General features: G+C 52.4%; 2 protein-coding genes across 5 annotated transcripts; both read right to left on the bottom strand.

Annotated features, from left to right (window-relative positions):
- Window positions 1-139: 139 nt before the first annotated feature.
- On the bottom strand, window positions 140-5,430 carry RILP (Rab interacting lysosomal protein). Of its 3 annotated transcripts, none has more exons than XM_069791283.1 (8): window positions 5,102-5,430; window positions 4,631-4,754; window positions 4,145-4,266; window positions 3,772-3,960; window positions 3,149-3,312; window positions 2,878-3,000; window positions 1,513-1,596; window positions 140-1,118 (listed from the first exon to the last, which is right to left on the bottom strand). In XM_069791283.1, exons 1-8 carry the CDS (start codon window positions 5,354-5,356, stop codon window positions 962-964), a joined length of 1,218 nt encoding a protein of 405 aa, XP_069647384.1. In that variant the 5' UTR covers window positions 5,357-5,430; the 3' UTR covers window positions 140-961. The 3 variants fall into 3 exon arrangements, with proteins under 3 accessions (XP_069647384.1, XP_069647385.1, XP_069647386.1); XM_069791284.1 differs by having other exon boundaries at window positions 3,772-3,954; XM_069791285.1 differs by lacking the exons at window positions 140-1,118; window positions 1,513-1,596 and adding an exon at window positions 1,603-2,733.
- A 19-nt stretch (window positions 5,431-5,449) lies between these two features.
- On the bottom strand, window positions 5,450-25,277 carry PRPF8 (pre-mRNA processing factor 8). 2 transcript variants are annotated; one of them, XM_069791279.1, is made up of 43 exons: window positions 25,175-25,277; window positions 24,947-25,056; window positions 24,700-24,868; window positions 23,821-23,985; window positions 23,504-23,722; window positions 22,691-22,903; window positions 22,286-22,411; window positions 22,103-22,208; window positions 21,377-21,567; window positions 21,068-21,187; window positions 20,801-20,990; window positions 20,503-20,622; window positions 20,031-20,165; window positions 19,789-19,918; window positions 19,211-19,407; window positions 18,898-19,104; window positions 18,645-18,808; window positions 18,164-18,290; window positions 17,849-18,041; window positions 17,324-17,511; window positions 16,874-17,112; window positions 16,196-16,342; window positions 15,734-15,944; window positions 15,267-15,383; window positions 14,933-15,180; window positions 14,569-14,748; window positions 13,952-14,087; window positions 13,186-13,355; window positions 12,732-12,861; window positions 12,403-12,549; window positions 12,013-12,173; window positions 11,150-11,341; window positions 10,301-10,538; window positions 9,918-10,046; window positions 9,213-9,326; window positions 8,896-9,069; window positions 8,452-8,645; window positions 7,867-8,106; window positions 7,631-7,772; window positions 7,124-7,264; window positions 6,737-6,876; window positions 6,348-6,550; window positions 5,450-5,814 (listed from the first exon to the last, which is right to left on the bottom strand). In XM_069791279.1, exons 2-43 carry the CDS (start codon window positions 25,044-25,046, stop codon window positions 5,660-5,662), a joined length of 7,008 nt encoding a protein of 2,335 aa, XP_069647380.1. In that variant the 5' UTR covers window positions 25,047-25,056; window positions 25,175-25,277; the 3' UTR covers window positions 5,450-5,659. The 2 variants fall into 2 exon arrangements, with proteins under 2 accessions (XP_069647380.1, XP_069647381.1); XM_069791280.1 differs by having other exon boundaries at window positions 25,205-25,225.
- Window positions 25,278-26,256: the final 979 nt, after the last annotated feature.

Below are 26,256 nucleotides of genomic sequence, written 5' to 3'. Positions count from 1 at the left end.
TGGCACAGCGCAGCCGGCCACAGCCCTTTGCATCGGCACACGAAAAAGCGACGGCTACGGCGCAGAACCACAGCTGAAGCCCGGCAGCATCACCCTGTACTTCCCAAGCAAGGAGAGAGCGGAGGCTGCAGCGGGTACCTCGGAGAAGAAACGAGACACTGATTTATTTCTGACTCCGCTTCTAGAGCTAGAAAGTACCTAACCCAAGAGGACCGACTCGCCCCTGTGAACACAAGGATTGTTCCAGTCTTCCAGTTCCCAGTAGTAGCAGGAAGAGGTCCCAGTACAAAACTGATTCACCCCACGCCTGAAAAGTGCAGGAGTGGCACTGGCGGTGCCGATCCCGACTGTTCCCAGACACCGGAGCACCCGGACACCCGGTGCAGCGTGCTCAGCCCCTCCCAGCCGTGCGGTGATACCGGGACAGTGCGCAGCCGGCCGGCTCGGGCACCCCAACTTGACTTTCACATTGCAGGGATGAGGGGAGGTATGAACAGAAAGGGGTGAAGTGAAATACCCCCACAGGGCAGGATTGGGCAATGGGATCCTGGGCCGTGAGCGGAGGCGTTTGGTGGAAAGAGCCACCAGCAGATTTCAAGAGCCCTTTTGGGGTGCGGCAGTGGGAAGAGGGTGCAGACCCCCCACCGTGCTGAGCTGCAAGCATGGAGAAGTGGGGAGCAGGGACACGGCTGCGCGGGATCCCGTAGTTAAGCCGTGGGTGCAACGAAAGGGTGGCCGACGGGCAGTGATCCCCGGAGGTGCCGAGCTGCCCTGTGCCAGGCTGGCACCCCACGGCTGAGTGTCCCAGCGGGTTTGCAGGAAGGCTGCCCACGCTGTGGCTTCGCCGTCACCACGGCACGGGGAAGCAGGCAGGGCTGCCGTGCCGCTCTCGAAGACACCAGAAAAAGAAGAGCCGGGAAGCGCTGCTGCAAGGCCAGATCCGGCCCCCTTTCAGGTGGGGTCAGAGGGGCTGCACGGCTCTGTCGGGGGAGCCGGCCGCCGGCTCGCTCTCTCCCTCCAGCTCCAGCTGCGTGTCCAGCGAGTCGATGATTTCCCAGGCTCCGGAGCAGCTGGATGTGGAGGGGTCTTTGCTGCTGCCCTGATACCACAGCCCAAAACTGCAGAGAGAACAGATAACGGCCGTGGGGGAGAAGAGCCTTCCCAGGGAAGCAGCCAGATCCCAACCTCCCTCTGTGTTTAGCAGTGGTGGCGGCAGGACGTAGCCCGGCTGCGAGTACCTGGGAGCGTGCGGCACCCCAGGGGCAGCAGCAAGGCTTGCCCTGCACTTGCCCCTGCCCCGGACAAGGCAGATCCCCCCCCAAACTAAGCGACTCCCCCTTTGGCAGCATCCCTGCCAGCCCTGCGGCAGACAGCCCGGCTCTGTCCCCATCATACCCTGCAGGGCAGGCACCGAGCTCAGCAGGCGCTGGGTCCACAGCCGAACCCCAAACCTCCTCTCTGCCGGCAGAGCCGCCTGTCCCCACCAGCACCCGAGCACAGGAGCAAACTTACAAGCTCCTAATTTTGGAATCAGGAGGCTGAGCATCCACGCAGTCTGTGCCGTGGGCTGGGAGCCAGGAGCCCTCATCTTCGTCACTGCAGCACAAAGAAGCGGGGGGGAAAACCTGCGCTGAGTCACGGGCTCACCGCAGCAGCGAGTGCCGGAGTCACCCCGGGGCTCCCGCCAGAGCCGAGGGGTGTCACCTGCAGAGCCACACGTGCGGAGGTGGCCACAGAGCCAGGGGCACGTGGACTGGAGCCACCATGCCGCAAAGCACCGGCAGGCTGTGACCTGCCGCAAAGCCACAGCGATGCTCGTGTCCCAGGTACAGCTGCGTTTCATGGCAAGCCCAGCCCCTCCCGGCTCCGTGATCTCAAGCCACAAAGCTCTTCAGACACCAGCTTCAAACCCCTGGTGCCTGGTCAGCAGATGGCATGTCCCCGGTTGCCACAACAGAAGCCACAACCTGCTGTAAAGTCTTTAGGCATCTCACCCCATGTGGCAAGCACGCGCTTTTCTGGGGGAACAGCCTGATGATCAGCACCACCGGCTGCAGCTTGGGGCCGCGGCGGGCGGCATCCTGGCACCAAGGTGGGTGACAGCCGGGCCTCGTAGGGAAGCGGGGATCACGAGATGACTGCGGGGCAGCATTCATACAGCAGCGGCTATCCTCACCGCGCAGGGAGGCGAGCAGGCAGGACTCGACACCCCCAGACCCTCCTGCTGCCAGCAGAGACCCCAACACAAAGCAAGCAGCAGGTTTCAGTAGCACAGAAGAGCTCAGCCCCCTTCAGACCTTTATTAAAGCCCCCAAAAGCCAGTGAGATCCAGCTCCCCCCACGTCATACAGCAGCTTTAGCGCGGGCTTCGCCCCCCACCACCGGCAGATGTGCAGAGCTGGGGCTGGTGCCCAGCAGGGTCCTCCCCTCCCCATCATAAGAAGTCTGTTGGAGCCAACGCTGCCCACAAACATCTCGCAGAGCCTCCAGGGAATGTCTCTACTGTCACCTTCAACCATACAGTGCAGGGACCAGTCTGCCTTGTGCGGTGGTTCCAGCGCCACCACCTCGCCTCTCTTTTGCCACATCCACGCAGGGACAAGCGGCATTTGGCCAGGCCATGCGTGACTGGTGACAGGGACGTGCGAGTTGCAGCAAAGAGCTCAGCCCCTGCGGTGCTCCCAGGGCTAAGCCAGAGCAAGACATCAACTGCAGACATGAAACCTTTGATCTCTGGAGGGAGGCAGGGAGGAGGCAGCTCTTGGCCTGGAGGAGTTCCCTTCCAGGGCGTCACACCACACGGCAACACCGGAGCCTGCCAGCCGGCATCCACCCTGCACGGGAAGCTCCTTGTTCGCCACGGCCAGCCGGACTCACCTGCTCGCCGACTCCTCTGTTGTTCCCAGCATTTTGGCTCTGATTTTTTTTCTCTGTCTTTTGATAGTTGACTTCATTGCATCCAAGAAGAAGCTGGGAACTCTCTCTTCGTTCAGCAGCTCCCTGGCAAAAAGCAGCCAGCTGGTTAACCGAGAGCTTGGCGAAGAAATCTCCCCCCACTGCGCCAGGAGCAACCTCTGATGGGCCACGGATGGCTGCAGGGACGGGAGGGACCCAGCTTGCTGCCCCACGCCACCGCAGCAGGACTCACCGCTGGTAATAGGCCAGCTCCTCCTGCACCAGGAACAGGTTGGTCTTGAGCTCGTTCCGCTCTTGCAGGATCTGCTGCAGCTCTTCCTTGGAGAAGCAGCAGTGAGTAGGGCTCCTGCCCGCATCCTGGTGCTGCGGCTCCTCTGTGGGCGACGGTGCTCCTTCCTGGGGGGACGGAAAGAGAGTCAGCAGGCAAGCAGAGACGCCGAAGCCCCCGCTCAAGGCTGGGTGCCACGTGCAGGCAGAGATGGAAGTCTTGGGAATGAGTTTGCTAATCTGCAGCTGCTACAGCCCTCCATGGACCACAGTGGCTCCCCGGCTCAGCCAGCATCTGCCGCCCATCGCCACACGTGGCAAACCCTCCTCATCCTCCGAGTCCCACTCGGCTTTTCCTCCCATCATGTCGCCTCACTCGCTCCTGCCTCCACCCCTACCAATTTTTAAGGACAAGGTACTATCCTTACTGTCCACACTGTTCAATTTTCAGCAGCAAGGCTTAATTGAGCAGCTATGTCCTGCTGGCAGCTGGTAGGTCCGGGTGTGCCAGAAGCCCCTACAGGGCCAGGAAGGTTGGGTCGGTGTTAGCGATGCCCTGTAGCAGCAGGGCCACGGGTTCCGACTCACCAGGCTGGGCTTTGGCCGCTGGATCTCACTGGTCCTGCTCCTCCTGCTCGTTTCCCTCTGGGTTTGCAGCATCGCGGCCTCCAGGTCCGACTTCTTCTCCAGCGCGCTCTTGAGCTGAGCCTGCACCACGGCCACCTTGTGACGCAGGTCCTCGTTCATGGCCATGAAGCGATGCAGTTGCTCCTGCAGCTGGAGGGCCCAGGGGAGCCGAGAGTGAGGCACAGCAGCGGCTCTGGGCCCCGATCCAGGGCCACGGGAAAATCATCCGCCCCAGCAGGCTCACCAGCCGCGACGACAGCCCCAGGGGGAGGTGACATGAAAGCAGGTCCCCAGGCCCTTCGCACACCACACCCGCGAGCTCCCACACGCTCACCGCCTCCGTGTCTCGGCTCTTGCAGACGATCTCGTGGGCCTGGGCACGAAGCTCATCCCTCTGCTTGTCCACCACCTCCTTCAGCCGCAGCATCACCTCCCGCTCCTTCCGCGCCGTGCTGTCTGAGCCCAGACACAGGGGGAACAGGCATGAGAGACCCCCAGGACTCCCCTGACCCCACAACCCTACTGGGTTTTTCTTGATGCTTCTGCAAAGCTTCTGGAAAGAGGGGAGCCGAGGGCTTTAGGCTGTGCCCAACTCATCCTTGTGCTGCCAACAGCGGTCTGCACCCTGTGTCTGCCCCCACAACCCTCCTGGGGGCTTGGGGGGTGCTCTGGGGGGTTTTGGGTCCCTGCGACTCCTTGGTAGGACAGGTGTCCAAGGCTGGGCAGCACGGAAAGTAGGTTCAGACCTGCACCCAGCCCACCATCCCCCATGGGAACATCCCATGGTGGCAAGGGACCCCGAATCCGCCGGGACACTCACCTTCCTGGGACTGGCTCTCCGCAAGCTGTCCCAGGAGCTGTCGGTTCTGCTCCTCCAGGTGGGCCAGGCGGCTGCGTAGGGCTCGCTCCCGGTGCTCGGCCTCCCACAGCCTCTGCTCCGGGTTCTGGGGGATGGGGACAGCGGGGTGAGAGCCGTCCCAGAGGATGGGGACAGCTGGGTCAGGGCTGTCCCACGGGGGATGGGGACAGCCGGGTCAGAGCCATCCCGGTGGGGCCGGGACAGCCGGGTCAGAGCCGTCCCCAGGGGATGGGGACCACCGGGTCAAAGCCACCCCCGGGGGGACAGGGACCGCCGGGTCAGAGCTGTCCCAGGGGGGACGAGGACCACCGGGTCAGAACCATCCCCACGGGGACTCCTGCGAGGACAAGCGCGGGTCGGTGGCACCCCGTAGGGAACCCCCGAAGGAAAAGGGATCGGACGAGCCCCCCCGCTCCTCGCCACCCCGCTCACCTCCGCGTCCTGCCGCCCGCCCGGCTGTGCCGGCGCCTCCCCCTCGGTTCCCACCGGGGCCACCAGCGCCTCCAGCAGCTCCAACAGCCGCACGACGGGCGGCACCAACCCGGCCACGGCCTCGGACCCGAAGCGGCAGGAAAGTCGGCGCAACTCGGCCCCCAACGCCCCCGCCATACGGTAAACGTGCGGCGGGGCCAGGCGCTCCGGCGGCGTCCGCCACAGCGGCTCCGCTCCCCGCCACGGCTCCGCCATCCGCCGCCGCCGCCGCCGGCCGAGGCCCCGCACACGCTCCGCCCTGCCCCGCTTCGACGTCCCGCCCCGTCCGGGGCCGCCCCCCTCCACCTCCGAGGCGGGATCTCACCGGCAGCGTTCCCGTCGGTAAAAAATTTATTGAGTTACTGGAGAGGGTACAACAACCCGAGACGTCGCGCAGGGCGCACGGGGGGGGCTACGCGGGCGTGAGTGGGTGGCGAGGAGCATCGGGGGGGCAGAGGGACAGACAGACGCTGTTGAATATCAACAGTACTAAGAGTGGGGAGGGAGGAGAGGGCAGGACTAGGCGTAGAGGTCCTCCCGGTCGGCGGAGTAAACCTCTCCCTCCTGGAGCAGGGCGAAGTTGAGGAAGTGAGAAGGGCGATGGACCTCGTGGTAAAACTCCTTGGGGTTAGCAAGCTGCAGCTCGTACTTCATGTTGGGGTCGTGGCGAACACCTGGAAGAGAGAGTCTGTCACCCACCTGAAAGCCCCTTCTGCCTCCACCATTGACCAGGAGCTTAGGGAAGCCCTCTACCCTCGCAAGGCCATTTTTAAGCAAACCTTGCAGAGGAAGAGACAAAATCATCACCCTTTGGGTTCCTCCCCCTAGAGATTTACAGAGCAATGCCCCCATAGCTGTCTTCTGCTAGTCAAGTGGTTTGTCTGCCACTCTCCGCCTTTCCTGACCCCTTCTGCAGCTGGCTGTGGTTCATCATGCCAGGACCTCCTGTTACTGCCCTAGACAAGATGTCTCTTTATCCCCTCTATCAGAGTTTGCTCTCTTGCCACTGAAAAATCATTGAGAACCGACACCCCGATGCTGGTACCAAGGAATGGTCAAGACCACAATGGTGGTATCCCTGCCAGCCGCTCCGAGGAAGGTCAAGCTTTGGAACAGGTAAGGAATCCTTCCCTGAGAAGCTATTTCCTTCTCCTCCCCAGGCTAATCGCATTGCCTCCCTTCCTGTCCCTTTCCCAGGACAGCTCACCCATAAAGTTGTAGTTCCAGGACCCTTGCGCTGGGACCATGAAGAAGCCGAGGAAGCGATCCGACAGCAGCATCTGCACCCTCTCGTAATGGGATGGCAGGTAGCCCTTGGGGTTGTTCCCTTTGTCCGTGTTCTGCCTGCCCCACTCGTAGCCGCTCGGGGTCAGTTTGTAGGCTGTCAGCGTGCACGAGCCTGGCGTAAAACTGAAGGAAAGGAGAGATGGAGCGAGTCAGACTGATCTGGGGTGGAGGAGGGAAACCAGGTATGAGCAAAGACTCCCTTTCTGCCAAATTTTTAGTCTGAGACTTCAACGTGTTCCCAAGCACTGCACCCACAGGCCCCCTCAGCAGAAGGGGCACACAGAAGCCTCCCTGGAGGTGTTCCCTCACCTGCAGGTGATGATGATAGTCTTCTCCCCATCCCAGGAGGGGTTGTCAGCCATGACCTTAGCATGGGTGGTGACATCCTGCGGTGAGAGCTGAGGGGACTCATTTGGTTGGGTGTGAATCCACCCCAGAGGTTCCATTTCCTGACAAAAAGAGAGTGTTTTAGAGAGAAATGACAGACTTTTAAAACAAGACCCCTTCAAGCATGGCAGAAAGCACACAGGGACCAAAGGCTTCCCTTTCACCTGATCCCAGATCAGGCTGGCTTCAGGCCAAGCCCTTTAAGTCCCACATCTACAACAGACCAAGGGAAGCTGCCCCACCACCTCAGGTCCCCGTTACTGGAGATGGTGACCTTCTACCCACATCCGGAGGAGAAGCTCAACTCACCTTGAGATATTCATGCTGTGGCAGCTGTCCTGGGAGATGCACGGTCTGGTGTGTTCCCCACTGGGGCACCATCACAATGCACCGGATCTCCTTCACTTGGGGGTTATCGGGAGGGCTCACCCCATACAGGTAACCCGCAATCTAGAACACAAACACCTGCCTCAGAAGCCCAGAAGAGACCTCCCTGTAACTGTGTGAGCGTGGGTGGATCCTGCCCTTAATTCCTGAGGACAGCATCTCTTGACCGGCAGGTTCTCATTAGAGGAGAACATCGTAGTTTTGTTCAGTGCTGTTCCCCCCCCACCAAGTCTGGGCCACAAGGAGCCACCAGGACCCGGCTAGAATTTGTGTGCTCAGCCGTATTGCCAGCGTCTGTCTCAAGCACAGAGGGATTCACATGGACAGCAGCAAGTTCCCAGCCCTTTGCCACTAGTTCCTGCCTGCCCAGGACTGGTGTGTGCCCCAGCAGCGTGGAGCACAACTGTAACAGACTCGTTACACACTCACCTGGGCCCGCAGATCTGAGATGCAGATGAACTTCTTCAAAACGTTTTTGGGAAGAATGTACGTATAGCCCGTTTCCTTTATATCGTCTGATGAAACATAAATGTGGTTCGTTCGCAGGTGGAGGTTGGCAGCAGAAATTGCTCTGTGAAGAGGAGACGATTATTAGAGGGTGCACAGATCCCTCTCTGAGCACTCTGACCTCTTCCACCGCACAACAGCCCTGTCTGCTTTCCTACCTGACTCGCCACTCAGTCTTGGAGGAGAAGGTCTGGGTTTCGTAGTTGCTGGTCGTGGAGGTGATGATTTCATCCCCGTGTTTGTTAACAGTGCGGGTCTGCGTGGCTGTCAGTTGTGACTGCTCCTTGGTTTGCTTCTCAATTTCTGCAATCTGCTGTCTCTGCTGAGAGGGGGCAGAGATCTCCATGCCCAGGATAATGTCTCGGATCTCCGACTGTGTCAGGGATGCAACGTTCACACTGAAAGAGAAAATCCACCCAAGTCAGGCATTTCAAAATACGTTCTGGATCCCTCTCACCAAGGCACAAGCTCAGAACATCCACTCGGGGCGCTATGAAAAATGAAACCACAACTTTTCAGACAAAAGGAGGGATCACATCACATGATGCACAGATCAGAAAAGTTTTGGTACAGATGTTTTTATCTGCCTTACTAGAAAGCAATTAATAATAACAACCAGTTTCCCCACAAAGGCCAAAGGCCCTTGAAAGTCTTCTGCTCTCCACAAGGAACACTCTGGCCACAGAGTCTTCAGAGCAAGAAGGAAAGGCTGACAGGATTATTGCAGCTGGACAGTGGCTTACTTGTTCTTCTTGCCATAGTCAGCAAGGATGAGATCCTTCAGCTGCACCTCCACCTTGATCCACTCCTCATCTGTCAGGGTTGGCCAGATGTGGTGAGGCTCTGTTATGGTTGTCTTGTCTGGTTTCAGAATAACTTTGGCTCGATCGTTATTCACATGTAGTGCCCGGAGAATCAGAATCAGACGAGAGAATGCCTTGGAGAAGAAAAAAAGATGCAGTTAGAAGGAAGGAAACCAAACATACAAGGCCCTAGTACAGCACTCCTCTGTTTGGGCACACAGACACTGCATGGGAAGCGCAAGTGGAATCTATTTGAAGGAAAATCCAGGCAGACTCAGAGTCAAGTGCTCCCAAGCAACAAATTGGGAGGGATTTCTGAAGCCTTGGCTTCTGCCTCATTTATCAGCGGCAAAGCAAAATGCAGACTAGGCATGCTGTGCTTACCGTGTAGGAAGAGATGGTTTTCAGCCAGTCATCATAGAGATTGAAGAGAACCATCTGGGGTTCAGTAGCCTTCAGGATGAGATCACCAAACTTTTCCACTTTCAGACAGGCCTGGAAGGGCAGCTGCAACTCTGAGCCTTTGATCACAATATTGGGGAAATCCAACAAGTGCACCTGTAGTTTATCAAGAAGAGGAATTAGCTCACAACTACTGCAGAATGTTGGCCCAGATGAAGTCCTTCACGGGAACACAGGACTGTTCTGCAATCTCCCAAAGATTTTACAACATCCCCACAGAGCAGTATCTGCATTGTTACCTCAAGTGGGTCCAACATGCCCTTCCGAGTCACTATGATCTGCTTAGGCTGCTCCTCCACAGGAAGTGATCGAATCAAGGCAGCCACTTCTTCAGCAGTCTTCCACTTGGCCAGCTACAGAAAGACAGCAGGGTTAGAGAAATATCTCCCTGCTAACAGCAGTCTCCACGGATTTGGGAATTGCAGAGACTCAAATCAAATTCTAAAAATACAGCTGGAATTTATGGCTTGTTCCAGATCAGTGACAAGGCTCACCATTTCCTTCTTACTGACCACAGAGGGCAGTTCCCATTCCTGGAGTTCAGTTACTCCTGACTGGCTCAGAAAAAATAACTGGCTACACTGCCTCCCTGGCTTTGCCACCTGAGAGTCTTCCCACTGTACTGGATGTACGGCCAAGTGCAACATGATTTGCTGTAACAGTAAGGACAGCACTGTTTCTCAAGCCCTGCTTGAAGACGTAAGCTCTTTACGCATCAAAGCCACAAAAACATTGCAACATCAATACCTGCATTCTTTTACTTTTACATCCCATGCTAATGCTTGCCTGAGCATAGGTTACACACTGGAAACTGGAGCTCCAAACTTGTTAAGAGGGAGAAAGATGAAGACCCTCATGATATCTTCTGCTCAAGTGAGTGTCCCAAGCAGTTGGAGCCCATGCCCAGCTCACAGCCCAAAGCACAGCAGGCAGCCAGGCCCTACCTGTCCTAGACGCTTCTGTCCTGCCCACACAGACGTATGGATGATCTTCAGAAATAGCTGTCCAGTTCTGGGATTGAAGATGAAAATGGCTCCATTGATAGGTTTTGTGGTCAAATTCCCTTCAAAAGTCTGAGAAAACAAACAGAAGTGAAAAGTACAGGAAGATGAATGTAGCCTATCCACACACTTGGGCAACAGCCGACTCGCTGTGTGCTTTGAGCAGGAACTGTACCAGAACTGTCAGAGCTGCTCTGTGCACACTGCAAAAATTTGGATCCATGTCGATTCCTAGTTTTCCATCATGCATGCCTCCACAACCACCCTGAGCACAGCACATTTACAGTCCCTGTCCTTTCCCCCGGCAGATAAACCTCTGGCCTCACCTTGTGAATGGTCACTCTGTACACATTCGTGTCATCCACAAACCAGATGATCTGGTTGGAGAAGAGCTCTCCATAGTTCTGGGAGGAAAGGTATGGTTCTGTGGGCTCAGATGAGTACAGCTGCAACCCCTTGCGGATTCGTTCCCTCAACACATACAGCGCAGGATTTGCTTTCATAATTTTGGCCATAGCCTGCTGGATCAGAGGTTTGCTCCCAGGGAACCAGTTCCCATAAGCACTGAAGAAGACAAAAACCAGAAGACGTAGTTGTTGCCATCAGCTCCAAGATGAAAAGACAACAGCCACGCACAAGTCTTTCCATGCAGCAGCCCAGCACCTTTCTGGTTGCTGAATACTACTGTATGACTTCTCTTGCAACATTCCTGGGAGCTGTTCACCTATGGCTTTTCCCTACACCTCCTCACAGTGGGAAGCCACAGCATGCACACACTGCACTCCCAGAAAAGCTGCATCTTCTCTAACAAGCACACTGGAGCAGAGGTCTGCTTTCTGGGATTTCCCCCCAAGTTCTCCAGTGAAGAACAGTTGTCCTCACTTGTAGGGGCCTTTAAACAAAGCCTGTCCTTTAGCTCCAAGACGACTCTGACAGAAATCTCCTAAGAAAACAAATTACTAGTGAGCTGGGAGAACTGAACCATTATTATTGAATGAGCATGTATTGGGCAACCTGAAAGAACTGCCTAGATACCTTATCCCATTCACAGCATACTGCCGGCTTCTGCCTTCTCCCCTCATCCTCCTGCCTAGAATACAGCCCAGTTTGGAGATGCACTAGGACACAGCCATGAACTACAATTACAGTTAAAATACAGAAGGTGCAGATCTCACCTGTGCAAGTTATAGGCCAGATCAATGGCAATGAGCACACCAGTAGGAGACGGATATATACTCATGTTGTCTGTAGTGTAGTCCAGGAACTTGGCTCTTGCATAGCGCTCGATATCATGGGAATCGTAATCTCCCCAGCGCAGCTGGATATCTATCCAGTACTTCTGTGTGGTGGTGCTGTCCATCACGTCTCTGAGGAGAAAGCAAGCCAGAACAATTTAATCTTGCACAAAACTCTCCTGCAGTTGCTGCATGTCTTTGACAGAGAGTAACTGCCACCAAGCATGAACACTCAAGCCAGCTACTGTCTGCATACCATCCTGAAAAGGGACTCTACTGCTCTCTTCATACAGCAGCTGAATGCAAAAGCTGTTAAGAGAAGCCCTCAGCCAGTGTGGTTCAGATACAGGTTTAAATAAAGCAGCACAGTTACTCCTCTACTGTATAGTCATGAGGAGTCATCTCCCCCACAGAATGTCCCGTGAGGATTCACTTGAACTAAACACAGCACAGGTGCAGAGAGTGTCCAATTCAATCCAGATTCTGGCACTAAGACAGCACAGATTTGTCGGGTTTCCTAAAGAACCCTTCCGAGCTCCTGAGCTCTGGCTCAGGGGAAGGATCGACTGGAGGAGAGAACAGGAACAGACAGTCTTCATGTTTTGCAGAAGGCAGTGCTAGGAGTTGCAGCAACCATCCACCCAAACTAGTTCTGCACTTTGCCAGGCACGATTGCATCCTCCTGTGTCCCCAGAGAAAACCAACCCTAGGTGCCCAAGAGATAGGGGCTTTGGCTCAGGATGACAGGATCAGCAGTTCTGCTCTGCAGCAAGACCAAGGAGAGGGAAAAGGGAAATACTCACTTGGAATCTGCAAGCAATGATGGACGTGACACATTCCACTTATAGGAAGCAAAGAGAAGGATATCTGCGCATGAGGAATTCATCTTGTATGACTTCCTGGGATGGATGGTCTCCTTCTGCACTGTCTCAATCTCCAGAGCATCCAGCTCTTGATCAAACACCTGGGAAAAGGCAGTCAAAGATGAGTTGTGTTCAAGCAACCTAGCTAAAGAATCTATCCTCAACAGAGAGCTAAAAAAGAGGCACCCAGGAAAATCCCATTTTCTCCCCTTCTCTGTCAAATTGCTGAAGACAGGCTAGCCCTGCTAAAATCCCTAGGACAGTCTCTGTTGGTATATAAGGAGCATACATGCATTGCACAGAAACAAAGCAAGTTAACATACTGCTCACCTGACACAAATCCATTACAATGCTCTCATGGATCTTTTGCCACAAGTGAGCTCGGAAAATCTGAATGAGAGAAATCTTCAGCGTGGGGATCTTGCCATGCATAAAGATGCCTGTCAAATCCAGCTGCACCTGAAACCCAACATATACCTGCAAAGGAAAAGCAGCTGTGAGAACATGCAACAGCACAACTGATGAAGTTCAGAAAACAGAACAGCTACTGTTAAGAAGGTTTAGTTCATCTGTAAGAGATATTCTGAAGAATTAGTTAGATTGATTAACTGCTCTCATTTCAGTGGAAGTTCCTACAGGTACAAACTCCAGGTACTTACATTGGCTCTGTTGATGGTAGGAGACCACCACAGGGTGAATCTTCTGTTTGGAATTTGGTTCAAACCCGATCTCTGGGCATTCGTCAGCTTCTTCCACTTCATGGACTCCTCAAAGCCACTGGCCTTCTCCCTAGAAAGGGCAGACAATCAATTGCATAATATGTCCCTCATCTCCACTGACTGCCACGTGCCACATATAATAGAGGTAGGGAACACACACACTGGGAGCTGGGAAGATTGTTTCATGCAAAGAAATTTCCATGGATTTGCATGCTGAAGCTCAGCTATAGCCCAATCCCAAGTGCCCTCGCAAGTGAACTATGCAGTGTGCTCAAGTGATGACTGAAAAAAAGAAAAGTCTCAACAGAATCAGTACGGCTTGAGCCAAGGACTCCTCCTGGTGCACCACTGAGCTCCAGTTTACAAGACAAGGCCACATCAAAGTTTCTCTTACCAGAAGAGACCCTCCCATGTGGGGAAGTAAGTACCCTTGAAGAGAGTGTGCTCCAGGATTCCTTCCACTCCACCAAGTGCCTGGATCATATCTGTGCGGTAGTTGTTCAGGTTCCACAGTTTGCCATCGTGGCGCTGATGCGTCCACCAGAACGGGTTCTGTTTCAGGACCTGGAGACAACAGCACACTAGTGAGCAGCTTTGTATTCAGATCATCTAACCTGGACGCACTAATTGTAAGAACCGAGATGATGATGATGATGTCAGCGAACAAGTAAAAAGCCTCATACTCTCAGTCCTGGAGGACACAGCTCATCTACAACATGAGTTCAGGCAGCACTACTATGCAATTCAGACTAGGCAGAAACTAAGATGATGTTTTTATCTTTCAGGGACTGGCCCTCTATAGAGCTACCATTAGAGGCTTTAAATAGTAATTTTTTCCACTGTTATTAACACTTAACATTCTGGAATGTTTGTTTTGAGACCCTTTCTCCCTTTCCAGAAGTGTTTTCTTAATACTCAGTTGTGATAAGCGTGACGTTCCCCAAGACACTGCAATCTACTGAAATGCTTCAAAAGTGGCTAGCTACAGATTTTGGAGCATTTGGTTCTCAACAGCCTCTACCAGTCCCAACACATGGCTCTAAGTCCTTCCTGCAGCAGACAGACAAGGAAGTGCACCTGCAATAATGCAGGGTGAAGGGACATTGTATGGAACAGGTAACTGAACCTCACACTCAGCCAGAGAAATTTCCAGTCAATACCTGATACTGTTTGAAGTCAGTCCTGACTCTCCATCCTTTATCATAAGCTAGGGTATGCCGGTCCTTCTGGAAAAGCGTGTTAATACGAGGAATTCCCCTGTCCCATGAGTCCTCCAGATCCTCTAGTGTCAGACGCCTGAAGAAAAAAATTCCCACACTTTGTTAGCTCTCAGTTTTACAGCAATGCATTAATGAGTATTTCAGGTGATGAGATCAGAGAAATAATACAGACCTCAGGGCTCTGGCAGGAGACATTCTAAAATGGCAAGCACTCAGAGGCTCAGCAAAGTGTCTATAGCCATCACTATGAACACACTGACATCAAACAGCCAAAAGAAAAATCCTACCCTTGTAAGTGCGCAGAACTAACTGCAAATGGGTCTGATGTCAGCTTTTCCTGGCACCACTTGCCATACCATTTCCCTTAAACTGTGTCACGGGTGCACTTGCTGCTTGCAGAGTCCGTACCTCCTCCAGAGGTAAGACCGCAGCTTTGCAGGCAGCCTGGAGCATGTATCATGGGCAAGCAAGGTCTCCAGAACTCTGACACAGTGCAAGACTCCACACTGCTGCCTGTCCTCACACACACACAGGTCTGATTGCATGCGGAAACACACCTGTTCTGGGCTATAGCCTCTTGTCGCTTAAGGGCATACTCTGCCCATACTCTCTGAGAGTCAATGAATTCACTTTCCCATGGCTGGATGTAACGATACAAATTTGGGATAAGCTGGTCCTCCTCATGACTCATTCCTGAGCGGAAGTGAGTGATGCCAACATCTGTCTGCTTGGACCACCTGGAACAAAGAGGCACAAGAGTGAATTAGGAGCAATAGGACTTCACAGGCCACACTGCCATGGCCTACTGTAAAGGCAACATCTCTCTATAACATGGCACGGTTTAGCATTCTGAGATATTTTTACGGGAAAAAGCATCTAACAACACTCAACCCATGCAGGCGTTAGAGCAGCACAACTCACCTCAGGTCAGACTGTGGGATGAGAACGTGGCCCATGGAGAGCATGCCCAGCCCCCCCAGCTCTTTAGGGGTGTAAAACACCACCGGCGGAAAACGGCTTGGCATTTTGGAATTCAGACCAATTTTGATTCGAGTCTGGATTTTATTCTCACATTTCACCAGCAAATCAAGCAGCTCCTGAGTATTTACAACAGCTTCCCGGAAATATGTCATCAAGCCAATCAGAGCTGTATTCCATTTGTTGACAATCTAGAAAGGAAAGCAGAGGATCAGTTCTCAGTCCATTCTCCAAGCATCTCCAGAAAGCTCTGTCGTACATCTTCCTCCCACCTTACCTTAGTGAAAGTTGTGGAGCCAGATGCCATAAGGATCTGCCTCACTCTGTTGTGGAATCTCTGCATAGACTCATCATCCACACGCAGGAAGCACTGAGCTGTGCGCTCCTTGGTGACCTACAAGAGCACAGGGACATCAGTTCCCTCCTGGGAGCCCTCTCTCCAATACAGACAGGAAGGTGAGCGCTTGCCAGCAGGCAATTACGAAACATGAGGAGAGAAGGGGCTGAACAGCACTTCTACAGTTTCAGGTCCCTGCTCATCCCCAGCCAAGGATTTCCCATCCCTCTCAGGAAGCAAAGTTCATACCCAGTTCATTTTAACTCCATCTGTCAGTGGCCCCAGTTACACAGCTGGCAAACTCATGCTCTTAGGCACCCCCCTGCCAGCAGGTATAAAACCTGCTTTCATGCCAGGTACAGGCCAAGCAGGGACTGCTCTTCCACCCTGTCAAACCCTCACCCTACCTCATTCTGCAAGTTCCAGACACCATCCTTGTGGGTGAACTCCTCATAGCTGGTGCGGCACTTGGGCAAGATGCGGCACTCAAACCCGCACATGTTAAACAGCAAATTGGGGTTATCCTTGCTGTAGACGGATACGAAGCTATTCTCCCACTGCACTGTGGTGACTGATCGAGGCAAACGGTTCTTGATATCCCAGAATACAGCACGACCACTGAAAAACAAGATATGCACAGTGACCGGCTGTCTGGTACTGAAGCAAAATGGAAACTAGGTAAGCTCTCAGTGCTTTCCTAGCACTATAGTTTCTTATACCAATCACTCACTGTCAGATTTACAGCACAGACCCCTCACCTCTTCTGACTTTTCTTCCTGAGCACCTGCCTATCAGTCTCCAACAGTTATTTATTACAATTAATTTTCCCACCCCCCACCACTTGTTTTTTTCCAGGTTGCAGCACTTACAGGTTCACATCATGTTTCATGAGGCGCATCCGAGCATCCCGGGGCCAACACTTCTTGTTGTTGTAGCCTACAATGTTCTCATTGTTGGGATCTGGATGCTCTGTCAGGTACCGCTGAATCAAGTCTCTTGCCTCATCTGCTGTAAACCTGAAAACACACAGAAGAGGATCTGGAGTTACATGACCAACTTCTCAGAACACCAGTCCACCCAGACAGATAAGGAGTTGCTTATGGATAGCTGACTGCCATAGCACGTTTGAAGGTAACTATCCAATTTCCGTATCCTCCCACTGAAGGGGGCTTCAGTTTCATTAGCATAGAGCAAACCATGACTGTTTGGGTTATCTTTTCATGAACAGACATAAAATTTTATGTCCACTTGCTGGGAAGCCAGAAAAGGCTTATTTTACCAGTGGAAAATCTGTAACAATTGAACTTTTGGTGTTGTTGCTTTTCTACTGGTCCAGAGAAGCTGTAGAAAAGCAAACTGAGAAAGCAAGAGGAGGCATGTGGACACCCAGTTCTGGGAATGTCTATCAATTCAAATATTCCTGATCTTTCTTAGCAAAGGGAACAAAAGCCTGGAGTAGGAGCAACTAATTCCCACTTTCACAGCATCTGCTGCAAGATGCCAGAACAAAAGTTCACCTGAGGAAAGCAGCACCCCAGAGGTCTCACCTGAAGAAGATGTGAATACGGTCAATGTATCTGCAGAAGAGGCGAATGGGATGGGCCACCTCAGTGGCAATGTCTTGGAAGCTGAGGAAGTCATTTGGCATCTGGGGAGGCCCAGCCATTTCACTGGCACGGTGCAGACCCAGCACCAGCAGGTCCATCACAAGCCCATAATACTGGACAATGAAGGAAGCAAATTGCAGCCCACGAATAATCCCATAGGAGTTTGTGTGATTCATGTCCTGAGGAAATAAAGGGGAATTGTGAGAACGTGTCACAATACATCAGAGACTTTTTACCTGAGCAGCTGCTCTTTAGCAGGACCCAGAAACGTTTTCTTACTCCCTCATCACTTCATTCTCTGCCAAGTCTTGTGTCCCCTCCTCCCCCCTGGGTCCAAAACCTCTTAATTTTACAGTCCACATATGCCCTTTCCTGAATAGCAATCATCACCTTGTAGTTGATCACTACGTTGTTCTTGGCTGTCATGTAGTCAGCAATGTTGTGATCAACAATAAGACGCAACAGCCTGTTGAGCAATGTCAGGTCAATCTTCTCATACATCTTCTCAAATCGAGATTCCAGCATGACATTGCATTCACCTTCACTCGTTTCCCAAACATCTTGCAGATTATTAATGCCTGAGGAGACAAACAAGTTTGTCATCTTATCTGACACATCAGAGCGCAGAAGCACCCTTCTGGGCACAGGAAGTCAACATATTTCCTGTAAAGCCTGACTTTTCAGCCTCTGGTCCTTCCAGTCTATCCAGAAATGGGAGCAGACATATGTAATCAACCACAAACGCTATGGAAGTTCTCCTCCTCCAGTGTATTAACCTACAAAATATAGTCTCTGATTGTAGTGACTATTGACTGCAAGTTGCAAATATGAAAACTCAGCTCCCAAGGCGACTTGCAGGAAGCAAGCTCCCATTAAGAAAACTCATTTTTGCGTAGAATACAAGACCCCGCTAACCTTGGCACCACTTGTATACCAACAGTGGAGGAGGTTCAGTGTCAGCAGGTTTGATCCATGGAGGGAAGAGTCTTCGCTTATCAGCCTCATACCACAAGTACTGATCCAGATAAGCATCTGTGATTTTCTCCAAGGGCTCAACATCATAAACAGGAACTAAGTGGCTGTAGAGATCCATGAACTCAATACCCACCTAAAAAAAGAAGAGGAAAAACTGAGGCTTATAGTTGACAGAGAACACAAAGTCTTAGTGCTATTTAGCTCCTGAATGCAGCGTAACTTTTAGTATGGTCTGGCTTTCACCAGGACACTTACCTCCTTGAAGGCTCTCTGAGTTAAAAGGTGTCGTTTGATTCTGGACAGAGCTTCATGAGGATTATCATAAGCCTGTTCAATCAAGCCCAACTCCTCTCTCTGCGACTGATTCAGACGGGATTTCACACTGAAAGTGAGAAAGAACAGCTCAGGCACATAAGCATGAACAAACTAATGGCCACTGCATTAAACTGACAAAAGACACTGTTCGACCAAATCGATCAAGACTAAGATTTGTAACTCTTCACAATCCACATCCCCAAGCTTAGAAGCACGGCATTGGTTTTGCCCCAAGTGGTGGAGTCCACGAAGAACCCCCAGCCAACCTCGGCAGTGCCACAACCTACAGCCTTTGAGTCCTTCAGGGTAAAATTTACAACAAACTCAATTCCAGGAACAACAGATAACAAAATAGCGTCAGAAGCCTTTCCCAGTGCAGACGTCTGCCCCTGCAGAACACAACCACTTCCCCACTGCTCACCTGTAAGCTTCCTTCAGCCTCTCCAGAGCTAATATGAGCAACTTGGTGTCATGCTTGTAGGACAGCGGGGGGAAGGGAATGGGTGAGAACCTCCTGCTTTCCAGCCAGTGCACTGTGGTTGTGTACACAGCAACAGCCTCCTCCGCAGTGATGTAAGGCCCATCCTGCAGAACCACACCACCAGCGTTAGTCAGTGAAAGGTTCCCTATGAAAACAGCACCAACCTGGGCAACCTCAGGCAGGGCAGAAGTACCTTCAAGTAATTATGCTGCCGCTCCTGCTCAGCTTTTAAGTAGAGTCTGGTCAGCCGGCCCAGATTCTTCTTACAGACGGTTTTGTCTACAGTGGCACCCCGACGGATTCGCTCCCTGTTGTAGTGAGCTGTATTTGTCCACCAGTCAGCTTTTGCCTTCACATACCTCAAGATCATGTTCTCAATAGGAGTTGGCAGTCCTGGCACCTGGGGAGGGACAGTAGCTTGAGGGAAGTAGGAGTGGGAACCTTCACAAGAGCAGTTCCACCTGGGAGATGTTAAAATGAACCAAAAGACCAAGCCAGAGACCTACCTTCCAGGGGATATTGGCCTTCCAGCACCGCCAAGCCTCGCTCAGATGCTGCAGGATGGTTCTGGCTTTGTTCTGTTTGATTCCCTCTGGCATCATGTCCAGAATGTCATGCATAACGGCTGCCCTCAGCTCCAGGTCGAAGTGAGACTCCACACGCTGCTTCGTGACAGTCTTTGCTACACCCTTTGAGTGACGGCCTGGAGAAAAAGCAAAGTACTTCAGCAGTTCTGACGTTATTGGGCAGTGCTCCTCTTCTTCCTAATACAGGAGTGCACAGAAGTGCAGGATGTCTGAAGAAATTACACTGCCACAACATCACTGATGAGTTTGGAGTGGACGATTAGGAAGCTATGGACCCCACGGTGCTATGCAGCAGGGAATCCGACTTCCATTTGGAATCTGTTCTGGGGGCACTGGTCTCCGAAGTGCTCTAAACTCGTCAATAGCTCTTGGGATTGACATGGAGCATGGATACAGACCACCACTTGGAAGAGAAAACTGGAGTTTGAGCTGGCAAGTAAACAATATTAATCTTTACCACACACTCTTCCCACATCCAAGATTTACAGTGTGCTGACCTTCAAACTGCCTGGCCAGCAGATTCCCCAGCCAGCGTTCCAGCAGTGGCGTGATGCCCCTCATGAAGAACAGCCACACTCTCCAGCCTGGAGCCCAGAAGCCACAGCCAGGACCTTTGCCCACAGGCCCCTGGGAGAATAGAGACATGGTAAGAGCAGGTCACTTCCTGACACTCCAGAATCCCTCCCTTGTTGCTGAGTTGGTGAGTGGGGTCACCATCATGTGGAAAGGTGGAACTTACTGTATTAAACCTGTAGTAGATTAGATGTTTCAGGTCCTTGCACATACGAATCTGCCTCATCAGTTTGTACTTGTATCGGTACATTCCTGTCAGCTGACCCACATGGGCAAAGATGTACTGCAAGCCATCTGCTAACTGAAACACAGGGAGCACAGTCAGACATAACAATAAACAATACATACATTGCCTCGAGAAGCAGGTTTATTATACAGCCAGGAGCAGAGTGTATTAGGCCATACAAAGCTCCTAACACTGACTCGTACAATGATCAATTCTTATCGACTAGGGTAAAAGCAGAATTTCATGCAATGGTGCATGCTTTCATTGTTCCCCCTCTTCTCCGTAACACTGGAACATTCAGTCATTCTGTGCATCCTATAGAAGCCCGCCCAGATATTCCACTCCTCCTCTCAACTTCCCCTCCTCACCTTAAAAAAAACCAAACAAACAAAAAGAAAAAAAATGAGCCTACCTGAAATGCATCCACATTTCCAAGTCTGTATTGGACGTGGCTGTCCACCACCAACTTAGTCAGCCGCAGAACCTCTCGACACAGATGGAAAGCATTACCAAAACGAGATTTTTTCCTTTCCTGGAAGAGACAAAAATCTGGGATTTATGTAACAATGTTTATATAAGAGTGAAAGGGCTCTGATTTGGTCGGTCTGTACAATAACTGAACAGCTGAGGCACTGTGGCCTGTCTTACCACACTAGCTACTTAACAATCTTCAGGTTTACTCTTGAGTAAAATAGCACATGGACCAATACCTTAGTGGTGAGGGTCTTCACGGGCTTCAAGTTGAAGTTGTAATCCAAGTGAAGGTAGTTCAGGTTCTTTCTGTGAATCAGCAGGTTCAGCATATTGTAGCCCTGGCGACACACCTGCAGGCCTACTTCCACCCAGTCCAGCTTTGTCGACTGGAAAAACTTTGTAGCCTTGAAGGAGCGGAATAGGTACCTGGAGAGAGCAAAGACTGTTATCAGCCGAGTTCCCTACACAGACCAGCAGTTCCCCACTGAACAGACCCCACTTACCTCTTCTTCTGGGCCTTGGGAGGTCTGTGCTTGAGCGCATTCAGAACATAGTATTTCAGTAGTTTCTGATAGGAAACTCGCACTTTCACTGGCTGGCCTGCTGGGCAGTGCTCACGATACCTAGGGATAAACCATATTTCAATTTTTCAGGTAACTCACATGCCTTAGAGAATAACAAGTTTCCAGAAACTCTCCTAAAATCTCTAGAAACTCATCACCACAGAAGGTCTGTCTTTATTTCATTTTCATTGTAACAAGATAAGAATGTCACAAATGCTAGAACACCCCATCTCCCAGGAAAGAACTCACCAGTTCTTGACCAGTGGGATATCAAGAGCTCTGCGAGTCCTCCCAGACCTCAAGTTGAAGGGCCGCGGGGCCCACAGCAGGGCAATGCCATTGGCTGTGTTATCTGTGTAGAGGGGGGTATCCTTCAGGAAAGGTTCCACAAACTCGGGCAACTCAAACTCTTCATCATCATCAGGCAACGGTTCCTGACTCTGAAATGCAGAAACACCACACGCCATCTGTTTCCTGGTTGCTTCAGCTCAGTTTCCAGAGTTAACCGAGTAAAAACCATTTCTTTGCTCTCATGATAGAAGTGTCACAGTGTTGAGTATCAGAGAAGCAAAAACCACTCTACAAGGCCCCAGTGGGCCTGAGAACTAACTTTGGCTACCAGACCCTGAGCTAGGTGTTACGGAGGTAACTCAAGGGAGATGTCAGCTCCATGAATACACCGAGGGCAAGGAAAAAGATAAATAACCCATCAGAAGACTCTAAAATAACACTTTCAATTACGTATTGGGCTTTACCCTACAGAGACCAAAGGAGACAGCTTTGTGCAACTCCAGAAGTAGAAAAAGACTACAAAGGACAACCGTGGGTTTTTTTGTGAAAGGAAGGGCTATTGATTTCTCCTGAAGTATCTATGTGTGGGTGCCACTATCAGAAGCAAGGTTACGAACAAGATGCTAAAGCCTCATCACCTCCACACGTAGGGTTTATCCCAGGCTCTCTTGGACAGTGACTCACCTTGACAGAATGTCTGTGTGAAATGGGGTTGATCAGTGGATCGAAGTAAAAAGCTGGAAGATCGGGATCTTCTGTTTTAATGAAAACGACGTTTGGAGTATGATACCTACAACACACAGTATGTATTAGAGCATCCTGACAGCTTTCACCTCCTCTCCCTGCTCTGGAGACTGCTACACTTACCAGGTCAGGTGGACATGGTGTGGCAGGTTATTGTACAGGTACGGAAAAGCGATTTTGTACTCTGTCCTGATCGGCTGCCTGATGATAATTTTGTTGATGTCATTAAATTCATTCCAGTCTTCATCCCTCAAATGAGACAAAAATAAATTGTTATATGAGGATTCAGGGGGACAGAAGGGCAAACATTTTTGACTGAAGACATGATATGAGTGCTTTTCCTTTAGACTTCTCTTCATACTACGAACCATTCAGTGTCCAAAGCAGCAAGCACATCACAGGCTTAATGCTAAAGAGAGCGAACACCCAGGAATAGCTCACCCAAGACAAGACACCTGGTAACACATCAACCTTCCCAGCCCTTTTCCCAGATAACCACTTATCCTTCCTCCTAAACCTAACACTTACTGAAGATTGATGTCTCTAACAAGAGGCTCAAACTTGGGACCTCCAGGAATAGCCATGTTTAGCGCCTTGGAGGTAAAGAATGCTTTCAGGTCAAACAAATAGAAATAGTTGTCATCCACAAGGTCAGTGAGCAGCTGATTAGCCAGCCGGTACAGCGTGGACATCATCGGGAGAGTGAACTGCCAACGCTGGTACGTTGAACCGTTTACATACCTGCAAAAGAACAAAGCACGGACACTCAGTACACAGCCAGAAGACAACTGGGCCTTTACCAAAGGACCAGAAACAACCAAACACCTTTCATCACCCATCATTTGCAGAAAATATCAAGGACAGCCAACACACATACCCTCCAGACAGAAAGAAAGGCTGCAGGACTGCTAAAGACCGCTACAGACTACATCTGCCCAGAAAATACCAACTGCTCCAGTTCCTCTCCCCCCATATCCAAACTGATACACAACATCTGTGCACTCTTAGCAAGTAGCAATTCAAATTCCAACTAGACAATCCAGGTTGCCATCTTCATGGCACAGTAATAAACATTAGAGTTGTAGCGGTCACTGGGCAGCAGCCCTCCTGGATTGAGAGGCCTTGTTTGCCCTCACTGGATGCTGAAGACAAGAGGCATAGGTTTACAACAATCAGGTTCTCCCTCCCACCCTTGAGGGAAGGTTCTTCTCTCCCCACCAACATCACATGTAGCCCAGCATAACACAACCAAAGGTTATATACTGCTACGTATAGGTAATTTATGCAGCACGTTTGTTTTTCTGCTCTCCCAGTGAATTGTGCTACCAGAGAGGCACGTACTTCCTATTGTCTTTCAGCGGCTGGTGGTCATAGAACCAGTCCAGCACAGGAGCATCCTCCTCTGGATCCAGCTCAAGCTGAATCGCTTCCAGGGGCTCCACATCCAGGATGTTATCAGCATAATCCAGGGGAGGTTCTTCATCATCAAACGGGGGGAATCTCATCCTCTTGAAGTGACGCCTATCCCTCTTCTCTCGCCTCATCATAATCCACATCGACCTGGCAGAAATGCAGAGACCGTTAAATGTTGTTTTTATTGTGGATGCACATGTGTTTGCTCACAAGTTCCCACCAGGGTGAAGTAAACAAGCACTTACCCCCACTGAGCAATGTACACTGGCTCTATGACCCAGGGAATCTCATTCACAAAAGAGATGGCGCCTGTGATATGGTACAAGACTGGAACATCTCTGATTTGCTCCCAGGGCATGGGCATGTTCTCCAAGAGCTTCAGAACAGCATGAGGCATGTACTTCAGAGCACTACAATTAGAAATCAAGGAAAATCGGGGTTGGAAAGGATCTCAAGGGAATAGCCATCCATCTGCCACAATCCCAATTACCTCTACACCTTTCACTCCTGAAAACTGCTCATTTAACCTGTTCATAAAGGCCTCCAGTGACAAACCCACAACATTCCTATTCTATCCTTGTGCTTTATGCATCTCACTACCAAAAAGTTTTCTACTGGTTTGGCTTCTGAGAGACTGTCGCACATTAAGAATATTACAAATGAAAAAAAAAGAAAAGTTTCAAATGAGTTTCTGGAGTTTTTATGGGTAATGGTAAGTTAGTGCAATGGATCATGAGCGGTGTGAGACAGCTCTCTGAACCCAAACAACAAAGAAGCAGTCATGGTGCTTTATAATCATGCAAAAAACATATGCTGACTACTTCATACTCTCCCCCGACTTCTTCTAAGGTAAAGTGTTATCCAGGGTAACGTTTTTCTCAAAAATTCAAAGCAACAACTTCATTCACATATCCTCTTCTGCATTGCTATCCTAGTCCAACTGATTATCCCATCCTCCTTGAGCTACTATGCTGCTTTCTATGCACAACTGACACAGAAAGCCCTTTGGAGGAGGGGCTCTCCCTTTAACGATCAACGAGGAGCTTTGACAAGGCAGCAAAGGAGGACTCAGCTCGCCTCCCCATGCATCACATAGCGGGGTGGGGTGGGGGGTGTCCCCTTACCCCAGGTATACGCGCTTGTCGTGACGGAATTTCCTGTTGGTCATGTCGCCGTGGTCGCGGATGATCTTCCGGACATGCTCGGGGGGCATGTCCTCCTTCTGCGCGTCCACGAAGCCGAATTTTCTCTTCTCCGCATAGCGCTTGGCCTGCAGCTGCTGCCACTTGCGGGCTGCGGGGACAGAGAGGCAGCGGGGTCAAGCCCGGTCCCGCTCGGGAGGATGGGGGTGAAGGGACCAGCCCTACCCACCTTTCTCCTGCAGCTTCTCCTCAGACATGTAGTCGGGCAGCGGCGCCAGCGGGCTGGGCACCGGGGCGCAGCCGCCGCGGTACGGGAAGACGGCGGCCATGGCGACGCACCTGCGGGGGTGGAGAGGGGCTCAGGGCGGGGACGGGGCCACCCCCGGCCTCTCCCCCGCCATCCCCACTGGCACCCCCCGCCCACCTCGGGCCCCCATTGCCCCCCACCCGCTCTCACCGGCTGCCGCAACGCCCCGCACTTCCCCACCACAATGGCGGCCCAGCGCCGTCGCCACCGCGCCTCAGAGTCCCGGATGTGGGCGGGGCGCGCAGCCAGGAAGGTTGCCCAATCAGCTTTCGGGTAGCCTCGGCGACAGCTGGCACGGCCCATCAGAACGCGGAGAAGGGGCAGGAGGCGGGACCAACGGCGGCAGAGGAGAGGAAGTTGTGCCTGGAGTACACTTCCGGTGGAATGCCCGGCTTTCTCCGGTCCCGCCCTTCACTGCTTTCGATTGGTGGAGAGAGGCAACGGTGACAGCTCCTTGCCGGCTCTGATTGGACAACGCGTGGCGCAGATCAGCCCACGCTACCTGTAGGGGGCGCTGTGGGGTAGGGGGCGCCGCGGGGCGGCGGGGGCTGTGTGGGGCCGAGCCCTTCCCCTGTGGGGCCTCGTAGGGTGGTGGTGGGATCCCCCGTGGGGCGGCGGGGGCCTGAAGTGCCCCCTCAGTGGGGACAGTGCCCACCTCGGCCACCCCACGTCTTCCTCCCCCTCCCCAGGAACTGTGCTCCCCCCTTCCCCGGGCCTGGGCCCACCCCACAGCCCCAGGCAGGGCAGGAGGACAGCGCACCCCAGAGGCCCCGTGGAGGGACGCCTACACCCCCCCCCCCCGCACTGCCTCCACGGCCGTACTATGGCCCTTAATGCCTCAGAAAATATCCACCCCCTGCCTTGGTGCCCCTTTCCCAGCCCCCCTGGGGGAGCAGAGATGCCCCCCCACCCCTCTGTGCTTGCCCAGTGAAACACAAGGTCCGGCTCCCTTTAGGCAGTTGACCGGGGTCGATGTGTTGCCATGGACCACCCTGCTGCCGGGCGGTCGCTCTCTTTAGGGCTTCAGCAGGGTGGGGGGGGTCCCCATGGAGCGAGGGGTCTGTGCTGGAGGGGATTTTGGCTCTTGGGATGTGGGATGGGGCTGAAGGGGGTGCAGGTGGGTGGCAGGCTGGGGTGTAGCTCCCCGGTGACTAATTCCCTGATGGAGATGCTCCTTCTAGTCCCGTGAACCCCTGTATGGGGGATTAGAGGGGCAGGTCCCTTCCCAAAGC

This window comes from Haliaeetus albicilla, chromosome 9, assembly GCF_947461875.1.
Source record: "Haliaeetus albicilla chromosome 9, bHalAlb1.1, whole genome shotgun sequence".
NCBI classification, from domain to species: domain Eukaryota; kingdom Metazoa; phylum Chordata; class Aves; order Accipitriformes; family Accipitridae; genus Haliaeetus; species Haliaeetus albicilla.
Note: the sequence above shows the minus strand (reverse complement) of the source record. Positions and strands in the feature narration are given on the sequence as shown.

Excerpts from the sequence above, each read along its gene's own strand:
- RILP (XM_069791283.1), bottom strand. The coding sequence starts at position 5,356 with ATGGCGGAGCCGTGGCGGGGAGCGGAGCCGCTGTGGCGGACGCCGCCG. Across the intron at positions 3,313-3,771 it reads AGCGGCCAAAGCCCAGCCTG|GAAGGAGCACCGTCGCCCAC; the intron begins GTGAGTCGGAAC and ends CCGTCCCCCCAG. Across the intron at positions 3,001-3,148 it reads GAGCTGGCCTATTACCAGCG|GGAGCTGCTGAACGAAGAGA; the intron begins GTGAGTCCTGCT and ends GCTTTTTGCCAG.
- PRPF8 (XM_069791279.1), bottom strand. The coding sequence starts at position 25,046 with ATGGCCGCCGTCTTCCCGTACCGCGGCGGCTGCGCCCCGGTGCCCAGC. Across the intron at positions 22,904-23,503 it reads CCGCTGAAAGACAATAGGAA|GTATGTAAACGGTTCAACGT; the intron begins GTACGTGCCTCT and ends GTTCTTTTGCAG. Across the intron at positions 20,623-20,800 it reads TGAAGACCCTCACCACTAAG|GAAAGGAAAAAATCTCGTTT; the intron begins GTATTGGTCCAT and ends TGTCTCTTCCAG.